General features: G+C 39.7%; 1 protein-coding gene and 1 pseudogene across 3 annotated transcripts in view; one reads left to right on the top strand and one right to left on the bottom strand.

Annotated features, from left to right (window-relative positions):
• sh2d3cb (SH2 domain containing 3Cb) overlaps positions 1-21,208 on the bottom strand; it is a 31,654-nt gene that overhangs the window by 9,674 nt on the left and 772 nt on the right. Inside the window, exons 1-6 of one of the 2 annotated variants that reach the window (XM_077521697.1) lie at positions 17,951-18,036; positions 12,611-13,112; positions 10,560-10,590; positions 10,015-10,125; positions 8,814-9,166; positions 8,331-8,404 (exon numbers count right to left, since the gene is read on the bottom strand). In XM_077521697.1, coding sequence (XP_077377823.1) covers positions 8,331-8,404; positions 8,814-9,166; positions 10,015-10,125; positions 10,560-10,590; positions 12,611-13,112; positions 17,951-17,969 — 1,090 coding nt within the window. In that variant the 5' untranslated portion in view covers positions 17,970-18,036. Of the gene's footprint in view, positions 1-8,330; positions 8,405-8,813; positions 9,167-10,014; positions 10,126-10,559; positions 10,591-12,610; positions 13,113-17,950; positions 18,037-21,208 lie in introns of those variants that run through there. The other variant, XM_077521696.1, reaches the window with a different exon arrangement.
• Positions 243-6,649, top strand: LOC144018984 (UDP-glucuronosyltransferase 2A2 pseudogene; annotated as a pseudogene). The gene is made up of 2 exons (XR_013283561.1): positions 243-407; positions 4,771-6,649. The product of XR_013283561.1 is annotated as a UDP-glucuronosyltransferase 2A2 pseudogene (transcript).

Here is a 21,208-nt window from a genome sequence, read left to right as displayed (position 1 = left end):
CATCTACAACACAATCCATCACATTTATGATACAATTTAAGAACATATGAGATGTAATCAACAATTTGGAGTCATTTGTATGACAAAGTTTTTTTTTTTTTTTTTTTTTTTTTTTTTTTTTAATTCAAGAAAAAAAAGTCAGTCTCCTCTAGAACAAGAGTGTTCATGATAAAACTTTTATGCTGACGTTTACTTTTATGACGTCTCTAACGGTGAAGCACACGCAGTTGAAACAAGGACATGGCAGGTAAACACGATAATTACACTCCGTATTATCGTCAAAGGCCACTTATGTAATCCTGGTCATGTGGTAGAAAGCGGAGCCCGCTTCCTGCTTGACAGCGTCCAGTCGATTCGTGAGAGGCCGTCCTGAGCACACGACACGCACGCACACACGCTCCATCTCGGTAAGTCAAACAATCTGTTGGCTGCATGGTACTTTCATGCGGGTGGAACTCGATGGCTTTCCAGATGTTTGCCGTTTTTCTCACAGTTCAGTTTTATGCTTTTTGGTTTTGTTTTTAATGGACAATGTACCAAAAAGATATTTTTGCAGGGACAAAAGTGTTTCAAAGTATTCTGTATGTGCATGTGTTCAGTAAGGGCAGTGTTTACAAGCTGTGTGGCAGTGGAAACTAACATTGAAAAAAACAACTATTTTTATGATATGTCTTTATTGTAGTAAATATTTAAAATGATACCATATTAATTTAATTTTATGTTCAGTATTTATAATGTGTTTTATATCTATTTACAACATTTTGTTTTTAATGTCATTTTAATAATTTGTAAATGTTTTTTTTCCATCCATCCATCCATCTTCTTGACCGCTTATTCCTCACAAGGGTATATATATATATATATATATATATATATATATATATATATATATATATATATATATATATATATATATATATATATATACATATATATATATACATGGTCCAGGCTCGGACCTTCCTGGGTAGAGTTTGCATGTTCTCCCCGTGCCCGCGTGGGTCTTCTCCGGGTACTCCGGTCTCCTCCCACATTCCAAAGACATGCATGGCAGGTTAATTGGGCGCTCCGAATTGTCCCTAGGTGTGCTTGTGAGTGTGGATGGTTGTTCGTCTCTGTGTGCCCTGCGATTGATTGGCAACCAGTCCAGGGTGTCCCCCGCCTACTGCCCAGAGCCAGCTGAGATAGGCTTCAGCGACCCTTGTGAGGAATAAGCGGTCAAGAAAATGACATATACATATATATATATATATATACACACACACACATTATTGGTATGTTTGGGTAATAGACATTTTATATCATTATTCATTGTTTAATTAGAATAAAGATATCACAATATTAACAAAAAAACAACTTTTTATGATATATGTCTGTATTCTAGTAAATATTTATAATTTAATTTTATGTACAGTATTTATAATGTGTCATATCTATTTACAATATTTAGTTTTTAATATCATTTTAATAATTTGTAAATGATTAAAAAAACATTTTATTTTATTATGTATTCATGTTGGATTTGTTCATATTATATTAATATTTTTATGTTTATTTTACATATGACATTTACATTATTTTGTTTCTGCTATTTAATTTTAATATTAATGTGTATGATTATTATATCATGTTATTAGTCATATTATAATTATGTATTTTATATTGTTTGAATTTATTTTAATTTATGTAACATGTATAATTTACACTATGTAACTGCAAATATTTGTATTAATTATCCTATATGAGTATATTTCAGCAATATATATTTTACATCATTATTTATTGTTTAATTATAATAAACATATCTGAATATTAACAAATGGCATACATTAAAAGTTGAGGTCCGACGCCGACTTAAACTGCTGCTAATTAGCTTTAGCCACAATAATGGCCTGGCTTCCTGACCTTTGCACCCGGCAAAGGTTTGTGTTTGGGGCCTCGAAAACAGTAAAAGGTTTCGGCTTGGATCTGTGATGTAACGTGAGAGGAGCGTGAAAAGGAAAACAATTGGGACAAGCCTTGTGGGATTTCGTGCCTCGCAATTTCCCCGTCCAATATTTTCATTGCGCAATCAGGAAGCGTGTTATGCAAGTTGCGAGAAATATAGGAGCAATTTGTGTGTGAGAGAACAAGGCTAGTGATGTTTGGCCTGGTTCACTACGGTGAATAAACGGGATTGCATAAATAATGTGACAGCATCAGAACAGCGGCAAACTCGACAATTGCTTGAAAAAATATGATGAAAAATGCGTATTATACCAAACTGTACTGAAGAGCACCATTTTGAAGTGATCATACTGACCAACGGAATTCTTCTAAATCACATTGTACTGTACTGTACTGTAAATATCGCACCATACCGTATTAAAACACACCGCTCTATAAAGTGCCAAATTGCACTGAATGTATACCGAATCATAACAAAGTACTGAAGTGATGAACCTTTCCAAACCGTACCTTACAGAAATGTACCAAACTAATGTATGACACCGTACCAAACCGCACGGAATAAAACCCTACTGAAATGGAATGGACCAGAAACAACTGGACAAAAAACATTACGGATTCTAAATAACTGCACCGAATCGAAACCGAATGACACTAATCGTACCGATCAGAATTGTCACAAACTGTTCTGAATCAAACCAAACTGAACCGTACAGAATCGTACCAAACCATACTCAATGAAACCGCATCGAAGCATACTAAATCGTATCAAATCAAACTGAGCCATACCTAAACATATACTCAACAAAATTTTACTTAGGGGGTGTCAGGCGATTAAAATTGTTAATCGGAATTAATCGCATGACTTCATTTGTTAACTCATGAATAATCGCAAATTTTATATCTGTTCTAAATGTACAATAAAATGTAAAATAATTTTTATACATAAAGTTTTTATACTCTTGTTAACATAAATGTTGAAAAAAATGTAATAGAAATATGACTACATCTTTTAGTCATTAGTATATTCATAATAAGTTATAAAATTGAATTAAAATCAAAAAGATGTACTGTAAAAAACGAGTGTGATATTGATTTGCGTGACAGCTCAGTGCATTTTCCTTTTCATATTAAGAGCTCTCATCTTGAACATGAAGTAACTTGTGAAATTCTGCACATTTTTAAAATTGTAAAATACAACTTGACCCCAGTTTCCACAAATATATACATTATTATTCAATTTATTACAGCTACATTTTGACGTGGACATGTCCGCTGCGTTGCGACTGGAATTCCCCCAGTACAGGCTTTCTAAGTACAGAGTGGTCATTAATTGCAGGCTAAAAAAATTTGTGATGTTAAAGGAACTTTAAATTTACTCAAAATGAACACAAATTTTAACACCCCTAATATTACTATACCATAACGAACCATGCCAAAATCAATCACGGTTGGTTTTAATTAATTGTCAGAGTGGTTCTGTTAGTTTTTATTAGTTTTAGTTATTTAATAAATGCTGAGTTTTAGTTTAATTTTAGTTATAGTACGAGTTTTTAAAAGAATGTGCGTTACTTGTGCGCGATATTTAAAAATCACCATGGGAGCGACGTCATCTGAAGGTGCTTTTCTATTGGCTGCTGCTAGATGACATCACTTCTGTGTGACACACTTTCAAACGTCTTTATTCCAGTTAATATAAAAAAAATACATGTAATTAAAATCACATTTAAAATCTTCCCCAAAGGCTCATACATTAAATTAATTACCAAAGACGGAAACAAAGGACATTTTTTGCTATAATTATTAGGGGTGTGAATTGCCTCGTACCTGACGATTCGATCCGTATCACGATTCATAGGTCACGATTCGATTCGATACCAGTTAATCCCGATATGAATTTACAAGTCGATTGTTGCGATTTTTTTTGATTTTTTTTACTCAAATTTAGAAAATGCCATTCAGTAAACGTGTACATGTACACTGTAAGATTTGTATGAAGTTGTATTATTTATTGATCTGAATGTTCAGTTTTATAACTGTGAGCCACTGTATTTAAAAAACAGGTTGTAACCTTTTTTATGTTAGAACAGCATTGAAATAAAATAGTAAGGATTAATGTTCCATTAATATAACATTCTACCATGCTTAAGGTGTCAAAGTTAGACTTTTTGTTGAATATTTTTCCATCAAAAATGGATGTTAAAAAAAATTGATTCGGCTGCCTATTGAATCGATTCGAGAATTGCGTGCTGTAGTATCGCGATATATTGCCGAATCGATTTTTTTTAACACCCCTAATAATTATAGTTAGTTAGTTTTGTATTGGCGGCACGGTAGTCGAGTGGTTAGCACGTCCGCTTCCCAGTTCTGAGGTCTCCGGTTCGAGTCCAGGCTCGGACCCTCCTGGGTGGAGTTTGCATGTTCTCCCCGTGCCCGCGTGGGTCTTCTCCGGGTACTCCGGTCTCCTCCCACATTCCAAAGACATGCATGGCAGGTTAATTGGGCGCTCCGAATTGTCCCTAGGTGTGCGTGTGAGTGTGTATGGTTGTTCGTCTCTGTGTGCCCTGCGATTGGTTGGCAACCAGTCCAGGGTGTCCCCCGCCTACTGCCCAGAGCCAGCTGAGATAGGCGCCAGCAGCCCCCGCGACCCTTGTGAGGAATAAGCGGTCAAGAAAATGGATGGATGGATGGATAGTTTTGTATTTGTTTTTTAAAAAGCATTTTCGTTTTTTTTTATTTTATTTTGTTAACAAAATTGTTTTTGGAATTTTAGTTTTTTCGGTAGTTTTAGTTAACTCAAAAAAATAATCTTGCTCTCCTCAGACATGTCCCTGCTGACGCTGTCGGCGCTGCTCTGCGCTTTTGTCGGGGGCGCGTCGGGCGGCAACATCCTGGTCTACCCGCTGGACGGCAGCCACTGGATCAACATGAAGGTCCTGATCGAGGAGCTCCACGCCCGGGGACACCGCGTCACCGTGCTGCGACCCTACGACAGCTGGTACATCAAACCCGAGTCGCCCTCCTACCACGCCGTCACTCTCAACTTCTCCGGCGGCTTCGACCAGCGCAGCTTTGGCTCCTTCGTCGGCCGCATGCTCCACTTGCGGCGCGACGGCGCCTCCTTGTGGAAGCGTCTGGCGCTGGAGTACGAGCTGGTTAACCAGTTCTACCACCTGAACCAGAACGTGGTGGACATGATGGCAAACATATTCGAGGACGCGGAGATGATGAGGAAACTACGGGAGGCCAACTACGAGGTGGTTCTGACGGACCCGGCGGTAGGTGCCGGCGTCCTCCTGGCTCGCCGTCTGGGTCTCCCCCTGGTGCTGAATGCCCGCTGGACCGTCCAGGGTGAGGCACATCTGACCATCGCGCCATCGCCGTTGTCTTACATCCCCATCCCGGGCGTCAAACTGACGGATAAGATGACGTTCGGGGAGCGCGTGAAGAACATCATGTATTACTTGTTTACGCGCTGGCAGATTTGGTACGTGTCGGACTCCACCTACAAGCCCTTCGTCCGCCGCTACTTCGGCCCGGACGTGCCCTACATGTCGCTCTTCCAGGCGGCCGACATCTGGCTGATGCGGAACGACTTCACCTTCGAGTTCCCTCGGCCCACCATGCCCAACGTGGTCTACATGTCGGGCTTCCAGTGCAAGCCGGCGCAGCCGCTCCCCGCCGAGCTGGAGGAGTTTGCGCAGAGCTCCGGCGAGCACGGCGTGGTGGTGATGACTCTCGGGACCCTCGTGGCGGACCTCCCGCGGGACGTCACCGACGGGATCGCCGCCGCCTTCGCCCGCCTCCCCCAGAAGGTGATCTGGAGGCACCAGGGGAAGCGTCCATCCACTTTGGGGAACAACACGCTCGTCGTGGACTGGCTGCCGCAGAACGACCTCCTGGGCCACAGCAAAACGCGAGTTTTCGTGGCACACGGCGGCACCAACGGCATCCAGGAGGCCATTTACCACGGCGTGCCGCTGGTGGGCCTGCCGCTCATGTTTGACCAGCACGACAACTTGTTCCGGATGGAGGCCAGGGGCGTGGCCAAGGTGCTGGACATCGCCACGGTGAACGAGGAGAACTTCCTGGAAGCGCTGCGGGCAGTCCTGCACCAGCCGTCGTACGGCGAGAAGATGCGGCGGCTGTCGGCGTTGCACCGCGACCAGCCCATCCCGCCCCTGAGCCGCGCCGTCTTCTGGATCGAGTTTGTCATGAGGCACAAGGGGGCGCCGCACCTGAGGACCGAATCCTACAAGATGTCGGCCGTGCAGTACCACAACCTGGACGTGGCGGCCTTCCTGATGGCCGTGGCCTTAACCGTAGCCGCCGTCTGCGCGATGACGGTCAAGTTCCTGTGGCGATGTTTGTTTTACCGGAGCAAGTTGAAAAAAGAATGATGCCACTTCGTCTTTCGGTAAAATTCACTGTTCAGATACATTTATAAATACGTTTTTTTATGTTGATTTCATTTGTTATTTGAGTTATTTTACCTCTTAGGAAAAGGTCATTTATATGTCAAATTTACACATGTCAGAGTTTGGAAATAAAAAATAAACCAATAAAAAAAAAAATTCTTTCCCTAATTGGTATTTTTTCTGAGCTTTTTAAAAATTATATTTTTAATTGAGTCGTTTATTTGAGACTGAATCCGAACGGCCAAACGGAATGAAAATGCGCCATATAAACTAGTATTGTTCCGATACCATTTTTTGGCCCCCGATACCGATACCCAGATTTGCTGTATCGGCCGATACCGATACCATACCGATACTTCAGGCTTTTTTTCCTTAACATGAAAAAGCTGTCCTGCCATTGGCTCAGAGCGTTCAAGGGCCAATAGGATATCTTAGATCGGCATGCAGTGAACATGTCACATATCAGTGAATGTCGCGCACCAGCAAGACACAAGATGCTGCATCCAAAATCCTACATTAGCTTTGGAATTAATGGTATCGGCATGTTACTTGTGAGTAGTCACCGATACCACTGTTTTAATGTAGTATTGGCGCCTCTGCCGATACCAGTATCGGTATCGGAACAACACTAATATAAACACCTCAATCGGAATAAAAAGGCTGAATCCGAAATTAATTTCATTCGGAATCACGGGCGTTATATTCCTTTCTTCAATCCGAATGAGCGTCATGTATACTTCATTCGGAATGGAGAGGCATGCGCATGCTCTCTCAACGTAAATGCGTCATGACGTCACCGTTTTTTCCACCCTCTAAAATGGCGGCGGCGCCCAAGAGCATGTCTGTGAGGGGAGAACTTATTTTAAAGCACTTTATACTTGTTTTTATCAAGATGTTACTTCGATAAAAGTATTAAAACTATCTCAACTGCTGTGCTAAATGACGAATGAACTCCATTTTTTAAATCACGTGATCCATGTCCGTGCGGGGCTGACCCGATTAAACTGGGGAGTAAATAATAAACGGCAGATCGGAATGGATCACGTCACATGTAAACAAGTGACCAGAGATATTTATTCGGAATGATTTCAGTTGAAATGACTAAAAAGTCTCAATGTAAACCCGCGTGCAAGTATTGCCGAGTTAAATGGTGGATGTGGCTGCAATTTTCCGTCAGTGCCACTGGGGGGCCACATAGAACCACACACGTCCTAACCAGCTGTATTACCGCGTTAGATATGGACAAAATCCGCGTATAATTGACACCCATTGAAAGGCAATGGGCAATTCTTAAAAATAAATAATAAATAAATCAATAAATGTCAAAATGACTCAAACATGCAACGGGTCAAAAAGTTTAAAAATTGAGTACAAATGTTTTTAAATCTAACATTTTTTAATTAAAAGTTCTATGGTCTTATTTGTCCATTCATCCATTTCCTTGACCACTCATTCCTCACAAGGGTCACGAGGGGTGCTGGAGCCTATCTCAGCTAGCGGGGAACACCCTGGACTGGTTGCCAGCCAATCGCAGGGCACACAGAGACGAACAACCAGCCACACTCACAAGCACACCTAGGGACAGTTCGGAGCGCCCAATTAATCATGCATGTCTTTGGAATGTGGAAGAAGACTGGAGTACATGCAAACTCCACCCAGGAAGGCCGGAGCCTGGACTCAAACCCGAGTCCTCCGAACTGGGAGGCAGACATGCTAACCACTCAACCACCCTGCCGGCCGGACCTATTTGTATTCTTAAAAAAATATGTATTATACATATATTTAAAATCTCGCACAATTAGCTTTTAAATGTCGACATGATTTAATAAACATGAAGTAAGTCATGACAATGACCATTTTTTTTTAATAACAAACAGGAGTGTTAACTTATTCAGACCCGTATTTCAGGAGCTTATGGATTGTTTGACAAATGAGCGGCATATGATACAATGCTGTCAAACTCACCCATGTCACTGATGTTGTCAGTGGAGGACGAACGCGCAGGTTGTTGGCGGTCCCATCCATGCAAAGACGAGGGGCTGCATGCAGAGAGAAAAACTGTTCTGAATGTGTCTGCATTTCTTCAATCGCTGGAAATGACTAAATTCAGTCTTAAAATGGCCACTTGAAACCAAAATGGCTGTTTCCTTACCGACTTACTTTGTTGTGGGTCTACTCATAATTGACACACCTAACAAATTGAATGTTGCGAAGTGAAACATGCTATTTGGGCAGAAAAAAAAGTATTGTGTTTTAAGTTGAAGCCAGTTGACACTAAAATGTCCACCTCAAGCCAAAATGTCCGACTTCCCGTGTTTTTTCAGCTTCTTGAGGTTAGTTTGTGGGTCGACCAAATTTTCTGTTGCTAAGTCAAACTGGCTTCAGTGACTGAACAAAAAAAAAAGTACCAAGTGGTGAAAAAGCCCTGAAAATGACCAAATTGCAAACCTTTTGGAGTAGACCTCCTCCACCTGACTCACAGTTGGCTGACATGGCGATGGAACAATCGGCGTCTGCGGGTAGTCCAGCGGCAGCATCCTGTTGACCGGCTGGTGGATCTTGGCGGTGCTCCGGCGGGTCAGGGGTGCCCTGCTGCCCGCGTAGAAGCGCACCAGGGCGGGCAGCGAGTCGAACACCTCCTGGTCCAGGCTGTAGTGGAACCCGCGGCGCGCTGCCGTGGTTTGGATTGGGAAGTGAGCGGTCTTCTGGTCCCAGCGGGCCGTCAGGACAAAATCGCCCGGGCTGGACTCGGAGTCACGGACGAGGAAGTCCCCTTGGTTCAGCACCAGACTTTCGGACACCTGAGGAGAACAGCCTGTGTTTACTTCTTCAAATCCTTCTTTTACCCGATAGGAGACTGAAGTGGAGGCGGAGCATTATGTAGCATCTAAAGGCCTAAGCTAGCAAACAGTAGGTGAGAGATTTACCACTCTGCATGTGGTTGCTGGTAAGGCAGATTTTACTCAAAAGGAGACAAAGGGAAAAGTGGAACAAAATGGAAATGTGTTGCTTGTAGTTATTTCTTAGCCACAGCAGAGAAAGGCATTCCAGAGGAGACTATGGGTAGCCTTAATGTGAGACTGATGCATCAATTTTCCAAGCTAAAACAACAACGCGCGAAGCTAACAAGTGTTTTCAGTGCTGCTTTTTGATTCTTGACCAGGGTAAGAAGAGAATTTGTACTTGAGAGGACACTAAGGGCAGCATGAAAAATAAGTGCTGCAGCCAAATGGAGACTGTGCAGTATAATATTACAGTAGGCCTATCCAGCCTGACTACAGTAACAAGCACCTATATTTACTTCTCGACCACAAGAACATAATTTCATTTTATTCTTAAGGATACTAAGGGCAAAAATGAAAATGGAACTCTGCCAATAAAGTGGAGACTGTGGAGCAGCATCCTCCAGAGATAAATTTGACAAGAAGCTAAACTAAATAAGTTTGTATTTTCTTCCTAATCAGGGTTTAAGGAGAACAATTTATTTAAGGGGAGACTAAGGACAGCATAATTTTAAGAGTGCAGCAACAAAGTGGAGACTGTGATACAGCGGTTTGCAGAGCTAAAAGACACAACATCAGTCTAAGCTAACAAACTAGTCTCTCCTGCTTTTACTTCAAGTCAAGTGGAGATTGCGCGCACGCCGTACCTGCGCAGTGACGGCTCCGTGGTACCAAGCGTGGCTCGTCGGGTTGGCTGCGCTCAGCTTCAGTTCGTCCTGTAGCTGCTTCTCCAGCCACAAGTTCTTTTCCTTGGAGAACTTGACGGACATGACAAACAGTGAGTGACCAACCAAGACCAAGACCACGAGTAGCAGCTCTCTTCTGGACCCGCCGTTGGCATTCACACTGAGGGTGGGGTGGGTGGGGGACGGATGCCAACATCGGGCACAATAGGCAGATCCTCCACATTGGAGTCTTGGCCTGGTCGCCGCGGCAACGTGATTGAGGAAGGGGGGGGGGTACATCACTCAGGGGGGCTTTTATGTCCTCAAACACCCGCATATACACGCACACCCTCGCACCCCCCCCCCCCCCCCCACACACACACACACACACACACACACCGCTTATCATTCAGGGTAGGACAAACCATTACGTCAAAACACAAGAGGGGCTTAGGGCGTGAGAACAACCGCGTGTGTGCGTGTGAACATGCGTGAGTGAAGTCAAGAGGAAGTGAAATGAATCTCACCTTCACGTATTCGCCGCCACTGTCCGTCGGACTGAAAGGGGAAAGAAAAAAAAAAAAAAAAGGTCACTGGAAAGTATGTAAAAATAAATAAATACATAAAATAAAAAAAAGTCACTGTAATTTATGTAAAAAAATACATGTACTATATGTCAATAAAAAACTGCACTGCTTGTGTAACACGTTTGTTACTGATTTGACTACTTCCTCGGGGGAACATCTTACATAGGAAGTCCCCCAAGCAGCATACATTTTACTACACTTCCTGATTCTTACAACACGCACACACACACAGCTGCACTCCCATGGTAGCAACTACAGATGTCCATGAGAAACAAGTCTCATTTAGTAATTGGCTTAGTTCTTGAGTTGCTTATGCAACAATAAAAGAGAGTGAAGGTAGGTAGGTATAAGACATTTGCAAGTGAATGTGAATTTGTTAACTAGTACGTCTTTTAGGCATTTGAGTGAGTGAGTGAGTGAGTGAGTGAGTGAGTGAGTGAGTGAGTGAGTGAGTGAGTGAGTGAGTGAGTTAATCTTTGGCGAGTGAGTTTCAGTTTCTTAATGGGTGAGTTAGTTCACTAGGTAATTAGGTAGTATTATTTTTTTTTAGTTCTTTGATGAGTGAGTTTTGAGTTTCTGTATTAATGACGTTTTAGGCTTTTATTAAGTTTATTGGCAAGTGAGTTAACTAATAGCGATAGTATTTGTTTTCAGTCTTTGGCGAGTTCGTTAATGGGCGAGTTAACTATTTAGTTAGGTAGTCGTTTTTTGCTTCATTGATGAGTTAGTTAGTTAGTTAGTTAGTTAGTTAGTTAGTTAGTTAGTTAGTTAGTTAGTTAGTTAGTTAGTTAGTTAGTTCGTTCGTTCGTTAGTTCGTTTGTTAGTGATGTATTTGTTTAGTGAATTACTTGGAGTGTTTGTGAGTTATTTGGTTAGTGAGTTTAATGAGTGGGTTACTTAAGGCATTAATTTGGTTATAGAGTGAGGCGTTAGCAAGTGAGTTTCTGTATTAATGATTTGTTTTCGGCATTTATTAAGTGATGGAGTCAGGGACTTAATTGGCGAGTTAACTAATGGCTAGTATTTTTTTTTTCAGTCTGGCGAGTAAGTTAATGGGTGAGTTAATTAGGTCGTTTAGTTTTTTAGTTAGTTAGTTAGTTAGTTAGTTAAGTTAGTTAGTTAGTTAGTCAGTCAGTTTTTGGTTTAGTGAAATTAATTAGGGTCTTATTAAGTTATTAATTTAATTGTTACTGAGCAATTATTTAGTTAGCAAGTGAATTTCTTTATGAATGTATTTGTATTTGTATTCTGTATTTGTTTTCAGTCTTTGGTGAGTAAGATAATGGGTGAGTTAATTAGGTAGGTTTTGAAGTTAGTCAGTCAGTCTTTGGTGAGTAAGTTAATGGGTGAGTTAAATAGGTAGATTTTTTTTAAGCTAGTTAGGGAGTTAGTTTTTGGTTTAGTGAAATTAATGAGGGGGTTATTAAGTAATTAATTTGTTTGGTTACTGAGCAAGTATTTAATTAGCAAGTAGGTTTCTGTATGAATGACTTTTTAGGCATTAACTGACGGAGTGAGGGAGTTAATGGCAAGTTAACTAATAGCTAGTATTTGTTTTCTGTCTTAGGCAAGTAAGTTAATGGGTGAGTTAATTAGGTAGTAGGTTTTTAAGTATATTGAGTTAGTTAGTTAGTTAGTTAGTTAGTTAGTTAGTTAGTTAGTTAGTTAGTTAGTTAGTTAGTTAGTTAGTTAGTTAGTTAGTTTGTGGTTTAGTTAAATTAATGAGGGGGTTATTAAGCTATTAATTTGATTGGTTACTGAGCAAGTATTTAGTTAGCAGGTGAGTTTATGTCTTTCTGTGTTGTTTGTTTTTTGGATTGGTGGGTATACACTATTTAATGAGTTGCTTATTAGTGAGTTGCTTAGTGATGTAGTTAGTTTTTAACAGATTGCAGTTTGATAAGTTGTTTTGGTGAGTGTATGCATCAGAAAAGATTTCAAGGTTTATCTTTATGTGGAATAAAATAGTAACAATAGAAATAAACCTTCACCTGTGCGAGTGTTCCGCTTCCCGTGTGTTCTTTGTGCTTTCTTGTCTGTTTAAAGCGTCCATGTGCACATACACGTCCTGCGATGCCAGAGTACTTTTGTAAACGTCCAGTGGAGCCTGATTATCTTTGGACACATCCTGTGGAGCCGGAGCACCTTTAGGCATGTCCTGCACGGCCACAGCGCATTTGGGCTGCTCCAGATTGTTGAGGCTGAGGCTGGACAGAGCGCTGAGCAGGGGGGAGTCCCGCACATGGTCCGCCGGCATCCTCGTCTCCTCCTCCTCCTCCATGTTCATCCTGCTCTGCTGCCTGTCTTTGCGAGGCACCGTTCCCACGTGGGTGTACATGGCACTGGAGCGGGCGTAGCCCCGCGACTGGGGGCCGGCCTCCGTGTCGTCAGCGGGCCAGGTCCTGCTCCCGTCCAGCGGCGGGGCGGAGACTTTGCGGCGGGAGGACGTGCGGCGGAGGGAGAGGTTGGCCAGGCTCCCGAACCAGCCGGAGGCTGAAGTGTGAGCAGAGTCAATTATTTATGAGTGATTTCTATTGTTTTTTTTTTACAGGATTAGTAGTAGTTTTTTCATTGATTTCTATTGTGCAAGATAACCAGGAAAAACTAGCAAGAGGAGCAATCAATTTAGTCATGTAACGTGTACATTAACCTCTTCTGTGGACATTTTTTTTTAAAATTGGATTGTTTTTTAAATCATTTTGTTAATTTCTATTGTGCAAGTAAGCAGTTACCATAATATCTTCAGTATTAGTTTAACAATATGTCATGTATGTTCACACATAATAAATCAACCTTTTTTGACAGGATTGTTCTTATAGTCTGTTGATTTCTATTGTGCAAGGTGACAGATATGGTGGAAATTTGGTTGGAGGAGAAATCACATCAGTCACTGAATGCATATGTGGACAGATGTTTGTGTAGTGTTTCTGGAAAGCACTTTGTGACAGCTAAGGCTGTTTGAAAGCACTATATAAATAAAGATGGCTTGACTTGACTTAAAAGCAGATTTCTAGTCATTTGTTGATTTTTTTTTCCTGTGCAATGTGGCAGTTATCACAACTAACAATTATATGATTGAAGGTTGACCATACACGTGCCTGTGAGTTACTGGATATGTCACAGAGCTTTTTAGACTGGATTATTTTAAGTCATCATGTAGACTTCTGATGTGCAACATGGCGATCACCATGAGGAGCCATTTCATTAATTGCAGGACTGGTTCAACATATTTCTTGCTGTAATTATTTCTATTGTGCAAGATAACCAGAAAAGAAATAGCAAGAGGAGTAATCAAGTTAGTCATATGACATGTACATTGACTACTTCTGTGGACAAAATGTTTTTTTTTTACTGGATTATTATTATTATTATTGTTAATCATTTTGTTAATTTCTATTGTGCAAGTTAGCAGTTAGCATAACATGATCAGCATTAGTTCAACAATATAATTAACCTTTTTTGACAGGATTGTTCCTATAGTCTGTTGATTTCTATTGTGCAAGGTGATTTAAAAGAACTTATTTCTCGTAATGTGTTGATTTTTTTCCTGTGCAATGTGGCAGTTATCACAAACAACAATAATATGATTAAAGTTTGATCATACATGTGCCTGTGAGTTACTGAATATGTCACAGAGTAGTTTTTTTTTTTTTTTTACTGGATTATTTGCAGTGATCATGTAGATTTCTATTGTGCAAACTGGCGGACACCATCGATAATTGGTGAGAGGAGCAATTGCATCAATTGCAGGACTGGTTCAATGCAGTGAATCTTTCTTGTTGTATTGATTTCTATTGTGCAAAGCGGTAGTCGTGTACACAAACAACTCATGGAATGTTCTTCTCCTTATGGAAACCCTCATGGTTTGCGTTCCCAAACTGCTGACCGACTTCCGACCCCCCCTGGGGGACCAATCTTGGTGGGAAAACACGCAGGGATATTTTGAGCCTCACTTAAAAATAGATTTATTGACCTTGTGGGGAGGAAACACTAAAATAGAACTGAATTTATTGGCATAGTGTTGCACAAACATTAAAGAGCATTCAAGCAGCTCCATATACACCATTTGTATGTATGTATGTATGTATACTAACTAGTCAACTTCACTACTCGGCAATGACATTTAAAGCTTGATTTTGACTAACCACTGATCATGTTTTTTTGCAAACAAAATGAGACAATGGAAGAGGAGACAGAAAAAAAATTATAAAAAGCATCTTTTGTGGTTGGAACTTGTCCAAGCAATGTAAAGGGACAGGTTGTATTTAGCGCCATCTAATGGTGAACTAATAGAATGGAACAAAGAATGCGCACTATGGTGCCTCGGACAGACCAAACTTCGCAAGGTGAGCAATTACAATTAACTCAACCAGTGTAAAAAAAAAAATAAAAAAATAAAAAAAGTTTTAAAATGTTTTAACAGAGTCCAATCATTCAGAGTCAGATACTTGTTTTAGTGTTTGGGTAAAGGAGGGTCTGAAAATTACATATTGCTGGCTGAAGGTTAGCGAGCGAGGATTCGCTAGAATGAGTTATAGCGGCTAACAAGAGTGGCTAGCAGGAGAAGCTAGCAAAAGCAAAGCAGAGGGAGATAAGCGGCAGGAGCCCAAATCACGCAATAATATCAAAATATATATGTTGATGTTATATATTGATGCCTGTTCACAAATGTCAATATGACAAAAAGTTAGAGGTTACGCGAAGAGGCCTGCGTGTGTTAAATGTCATCAATCATATTTAAAAATTACCAACATTGTATGTGTAAATCACCTTATTAGGGCCCGAGCAGCGACCGCTGCGAGGTCCCTATTGTTTTTCGATCGGATTCTTCTTCTTCTTTATTCTCCGCAAACGATTGCATTTTTTAGGACCTAAATATTTACGAAAACTCACCGAACTTTGCACACTCTTCAGGCACGGCAAAAAATTTGATATTCTGATGTTGTCATAACAACGTGACTCTATAGCGCCCCCTAGCGTAGAAAAATAAAAAACAATCTGGCACGTTTGACCTAGAGCTACGAAAATTGGCAGGCACGTGTAGCACCCTGGGACACACAAAAAGTCAATTGGGACCATGTAGCTAAAATGTACAGGAAGTGAGCTATGAATTTTTGAATGTCCAATTTTGGCACATTCACTGTGGTCATATTTTTTCCCCCTTTGCAAACAGTTTTCATCCGATTAACTTAAAATTTGGCATGTATCATCTCAAGACCTGAGACAACAACTGGGCAAAAAATCTTGACTTTTCGGAATACTATATGACGGGGGCGGGGCATCAAATATCGCCTTTAAAATTTCATTTGTCCAAAAAGAGCAAATGCTTAACTCCCTTGTACATGCTCCAAAAAATCCAAACTTCTCATGCAACTTATTAGTCACAGCCTGAAAACATCTATATGATGAAATTCAGTTACACATAAAGCGCCCACCTAGAGGTGACAATAAATGTCATACATTGCATTTTTTGCTACTGTGCCAAGCTCGTTTAAGGGATCCAGCTGAAAATTGGTCAGAAAAGCCTTAAGATCTTGATCATGCCCCACACCAAATATTGTAACTTTTCGGCAAAGGGCGTGGCCGTTACGGTGCCGCAAAGTCTGAAGATTTTTCGTGACAATAAAAGCTGCTTTAACTTGACCCAGATGATCCTATCTTCTCAAAATTTCACACATTTGATGAGATTCCACCCCTTAAGACATCTACGAACTCATATTTCATCTTACTGGGAATTTTTACAAAAATTGTAAACACGTTTTGCAATGAAAAAGGATATGCTTAATAACTCCCCGGTACATGCTCCAAAAAATCCCAAACTTGACATGTATGTTTATCGTCAAGGCCTGAAGGTATCTCTATGACAACATTCAGTTATATATGAGTTACATATGCAGCGCCACCTAGCCCTTGAGGCATAAAAATAAATAAATAAACAAATAAACAAATAAATAAATAAATACCCCACTTACGGTATTTTTATAAAAAATTGTAAACTTATTCTAAGTGTGATAACGAAGTCATTTATGAATATTCTTTTACTTTCCACCACTCAAAATGGTCACTGGCATCAGACCTAGCCAAACGTGTATTTTTTTATTTAGTTTTATTTATTTTTGATAACATCTTTACACAATAATAGCAATATCGTGAATGAAGGATATGCTTAATAACTCCCCGGTAAATGCTCCAAAAAATCCCAAACTTGACATGGATATTTATAGTCAAGGCCTGAAGGTATCTCTATGACAAAATTCAGTTAGAAATACAGCGCCACCTAGTCCTTGAGGCATAAAAAAAAAAATAAAAAAATTAAAAAAAATCCCCACTTACGGTATTTTGTGCAAAATTTGTAAACTCATTGTAAGTGTGACAACTAAGTCATTTATGAATATTCTTTTACTTTCCATCACTCAAAATGTTCACTGGCATCAGACTGATCCAAACATATGCACTTTTTTTTATTTTTTTTGTTTAATTCCTTTTTGATAGCCTCTATGGACAATAAAAGCAACATTGTGCAATGCGTACGAGCGATGATGTGTGTAAATATACTTTTACAAAAAAATACCAATCAGGGCAACTCATTGCCTAAAAATAAAAAAAGGACGCTGATTTTTTGCAGATCTTAACAATCACCAAAACCCTTTGAGATTGACACTCATCATACCTGGCAAAAAAAAAATAAAATCCACATGCATAGGTTTATCATGCCATTTTCAAAGAAATTCTGCTTCCAATGTGCCAGCCCAGTACCCCAACGTGCAAGTACCCCAACGTGGCCCGGGCTGCGAGGGCCCTTTGTAGCTGCTCGCAGCTCTACTTATACATGTTTTTCTGTTTTTATTTTCTATTTGCTGCTGCTACTACTATCATTCTTGATAAAGCATTCATCAAATGCCCGCCGTCTTGATAGTAAACCTGACTTTAAAGCAACTATTGCGCAACAAGATTAACAATCATAATTCATTAATTCGTTTAAGCCATGGCAAGCTTTTCGAGATGGGAATGAACGACTTCAGTGATGCCTTGTGAGTACAAATCCAGTCGAGGAAGACTGACGGCCTGTTTGTCCATTCAAGCTACACAACGACACCACTGTTTTACGCTTACAATGACCCGCAAATGCTTGTACGTTCTATTTGTGTGTGACATCACTTAACACAACACATCTTTTTTTTTGTGGACAAAGAGTCAAGTTAAGCCATGTGTGTCACTGTCATCACAAAAACACAGACATACATACATAGAATACTGTATATATATGACTATGTAAATAAGCATCAAAAATAACTCAAATGATTATAAAAGTGAATAGTCGTTGAACTTACAGTGTTTGTGTCTTTTCATGCTGACTTGTGTTCACGCGACACTGTTTCTTCATCCACTGGCACATTTAGACACACACCCCCGCGCCCACACACACACATCCAGAATGACTCTACTTCCTGTCATGCACACCCTAAAGTTTGATTTGTTGATGCAATCAGGTGACGGGCGTTGCTAGCGCTTCACTTTCCTCGCACACACATAGACACGAACACATGAAAACACACAACCTGCAGGGTGGGGTGGGGTGTGTGTGTGTGTGAGGGGGGGGGAGCATTTTGTTGGTCTTACAACACTTCCTGCCCTGTCAACGTTTTTTTTTAAGAAAGTGAACTGATATGAATGTAGTATGTAGTCAGTCACATATAGGCAGTTCTATCTGTAGTCATAGCATGTATATATTACTACAGTATAAGAGTACATACTAGTAATACATGCATGGAGCCTTTTACGTAGTTGAATAGTTTTACGTAATTTTGTATAGTTATATATATATATATATATATATATATATATATATATATATATATATATATATATATATATATATATATATATATATATATATATATATATATTAGGGGTGTTAAAAAAAATCGATTCGGCGATATATCGCGATACTACATCGCGCGATTCTCGAATCGATTCAATAATCGGCAGAATCGATTTTTTTTTTTTTTTTTTTTTTTTTTTTTTAGGATTCACACCTTGAGCATGGAAGAATGTTATATGAACGGCACATTAAGCCTTAATATTTTTATTTTAATGCTGTTCAAACATGAAACAGATTACAACCTCTATAAGACTGAAATTTCAGATAAATAAATAATACATTTTCATATAAATCTTACACTCTACAAGCTTACTGATTAGTATTTTCTAAATATGAATGAAAAAAAATCGCAACAATCGACTTGTAAATTCGTATCGGGATTAATCGGTATCGAATCGTGACCATTCGTATCGGGATTAATCGGTATCGAATCGAATCGTGACCTGTGAATCGTGATACGAAGCGAATCGTCAGGTACTAGGCAATTCACACCCCTAATATATATATATATATATATATATATATATATATATATATATATATATATATATATATATATATATATATATATATATATATATATATATATAGTAAAAGATATATTATTCTGTATGGAGTTGTAGTTGCATAATATAGTTGTATACGTATCTAGTTATGTGTAAACACGCCATGTATGTAACTTGCGTGTAATGTTTGATATGTCATATATAGTTGGATGTGGTCAATTGTTCAAAGGAAAAAGTCTACACACCCCTCTTCAAATTCCATGTTTTTAAAATGTAATTAAAAAAAAAAAAGACTTCATAATATAACCATTCATTTGTATAACGTGTACAACAAACATTTTGAGAAGCAAAGTAACTAAAATATAAACAAACAAGGTATTGTGGTCGCACAAGTGTGCACACACTCCCCAAAATGGGAGTGGCTGTGTTCATGTTTAGCCAATCACATTCAAACTCATTTTAAATGCGAGTCAGGATACACTTGCTACCCTTTGAAGTGCCTCCGAATAACCACAATTATAGGTGAGCTGGTCTACTCCAGGTGGCTAAAAGGTCCCAACTCTAGTTGAAGAAAAATAGCGGCAACGCATGATGCTACTAGCACCACACGTCCTTATTACAACTTTTTTTTTGTTTTTGTTTTTATGATGAGCAGTGTTGCGTTTGCGCCAAACATACTGTCCTTGAATAATGGCCAAACATGTATTATGTCTCGCATTTCATTTGTAATAATTATGTAGTCATATTTAACGACGTTGTCTATGCTGTCATGCATTTCATGATGTATATAAAGTCGTGCATGTAGCAATTGACGTAGTTGTACAGATTGAAGTACAGTTATGAAAGGATGTCATCGTTCTCAGCATCTCTGACAACTTTTTCCTGTTTGTGAGAAGCAACGATAACATCAGCACATCATGCTCACTTCAGAGCTCACACAAGTTAACACACCACACAGTGTTTTGGCCCAGCTGGAGGGCGTGACCTACTTTCTTTCTTTCGAACGTCTAAATCAAAAGCTTCTATGTGGTGACACGACATGGGGCCGGATGCGATGGTACCAAGCAAGTCTTGTTACTGCTTTACTCAATTGGTCTTAATTTAACTCACAACCGGAGTCACTGCATGTGTTGGAGGAGGTGACATTTCAACTGAACGTCTGCTTTGAGCCTCTAGGTGGTAGCAGAGAGCTAACATGATCGCTGACCACTGTGTAATCTCAAACCATACAAATACACGGTGCCAGGTAGCAAATGTCCACTAAGATATTATGAAGTCAAACATTATAGGCCCAAGGTGTCCACTGATATTTTAGGGAGTTTTTGTGCAAGAACTATCCTTTTGTTGGCTCATTATGATTTTGTTAATGTTTCATAATATGTGTTCTATAAGCGCATTTTAGAAAGTGCTATAACTTGAGTCTGATATTTTAGGAAGATATTTTAAAGGCAGTGATTGTCCACTGACATCTTGAAGTGACTTTAGGCAAGAAATGTCCACTGATACTTCTTGAAGTAAGTGATTTTAAGGCAGGTACTTTCCACGGAGATTTTAGGCAGGAAGTCTACACTGGGATTTTTGTCGGGTTAAAGGATTTCAAGCAAGAAAAGTCAGCTGAGGTTTTATGCAAACATTATTCATTGAGTTTTGGGAGATTTTAGGCATGAAATGTCCACTGATATTTTGAGAGTGAGATTTTAAGCAGAAACAAAGTTGCAGTCATTCACACATGGCCAACTTCTTTTTGGATGCAAAAAATGAGCAGTATTATAACCACCTCTTTTTTGCAGCTTTTTAACTGTTATTCTTTTCCACATAAATGGTTAACTTAGTCACAAAAGTGCAGTAATTCTACACAAAAATACGCGTTCCTAAAAATTTGCATTTTTGTTCTAAAAATTATGTATTTTTTTTCCAGGAAAGTAGTAGTTTCCCATTGGATGGCAACCAGTCCAGGGTGTACCCCGCCTACTGCCCAAAGCCAGCTGAGATAGGCTCCAGCACCCCCCCCCAAAAAAAAAACCTTGTGAGGAATAAGCGGTCAAGAAAATGGATGGATGGATAGTAGTTTACCATTGAAAGGCAACATTTGGACATGTAAGCATTTCATTTGTTCAGAAAAAGCCTGACAAAAATGTTGTTTTGCGATGAAAAAACATTATCTTTTGTAATTAAAATGAGATTTTTGCTCAAACAGGCTC

The sequence above is a fragment of the Festucalex cinctus genome, chromosome 5 (assembly GCF_051991245.1).
Source record: "Festucalex cinctus isolate MCC-2025b chromosome 5, RoL_Fcin_1.0, whole genome shotgun sequence".
Lineage (NCBI taxonomy): Eukaryota > Metazoa > Chordata > Actinopteri > Syngnathiformes > Syngnathidae > Festucalex > Festucalex cinctus.
The sequence above is the reverse complement of the archived record's forward strand: the minus strand, read 5'-3'. Positions and strand labels throughout refer to the sequence as shown.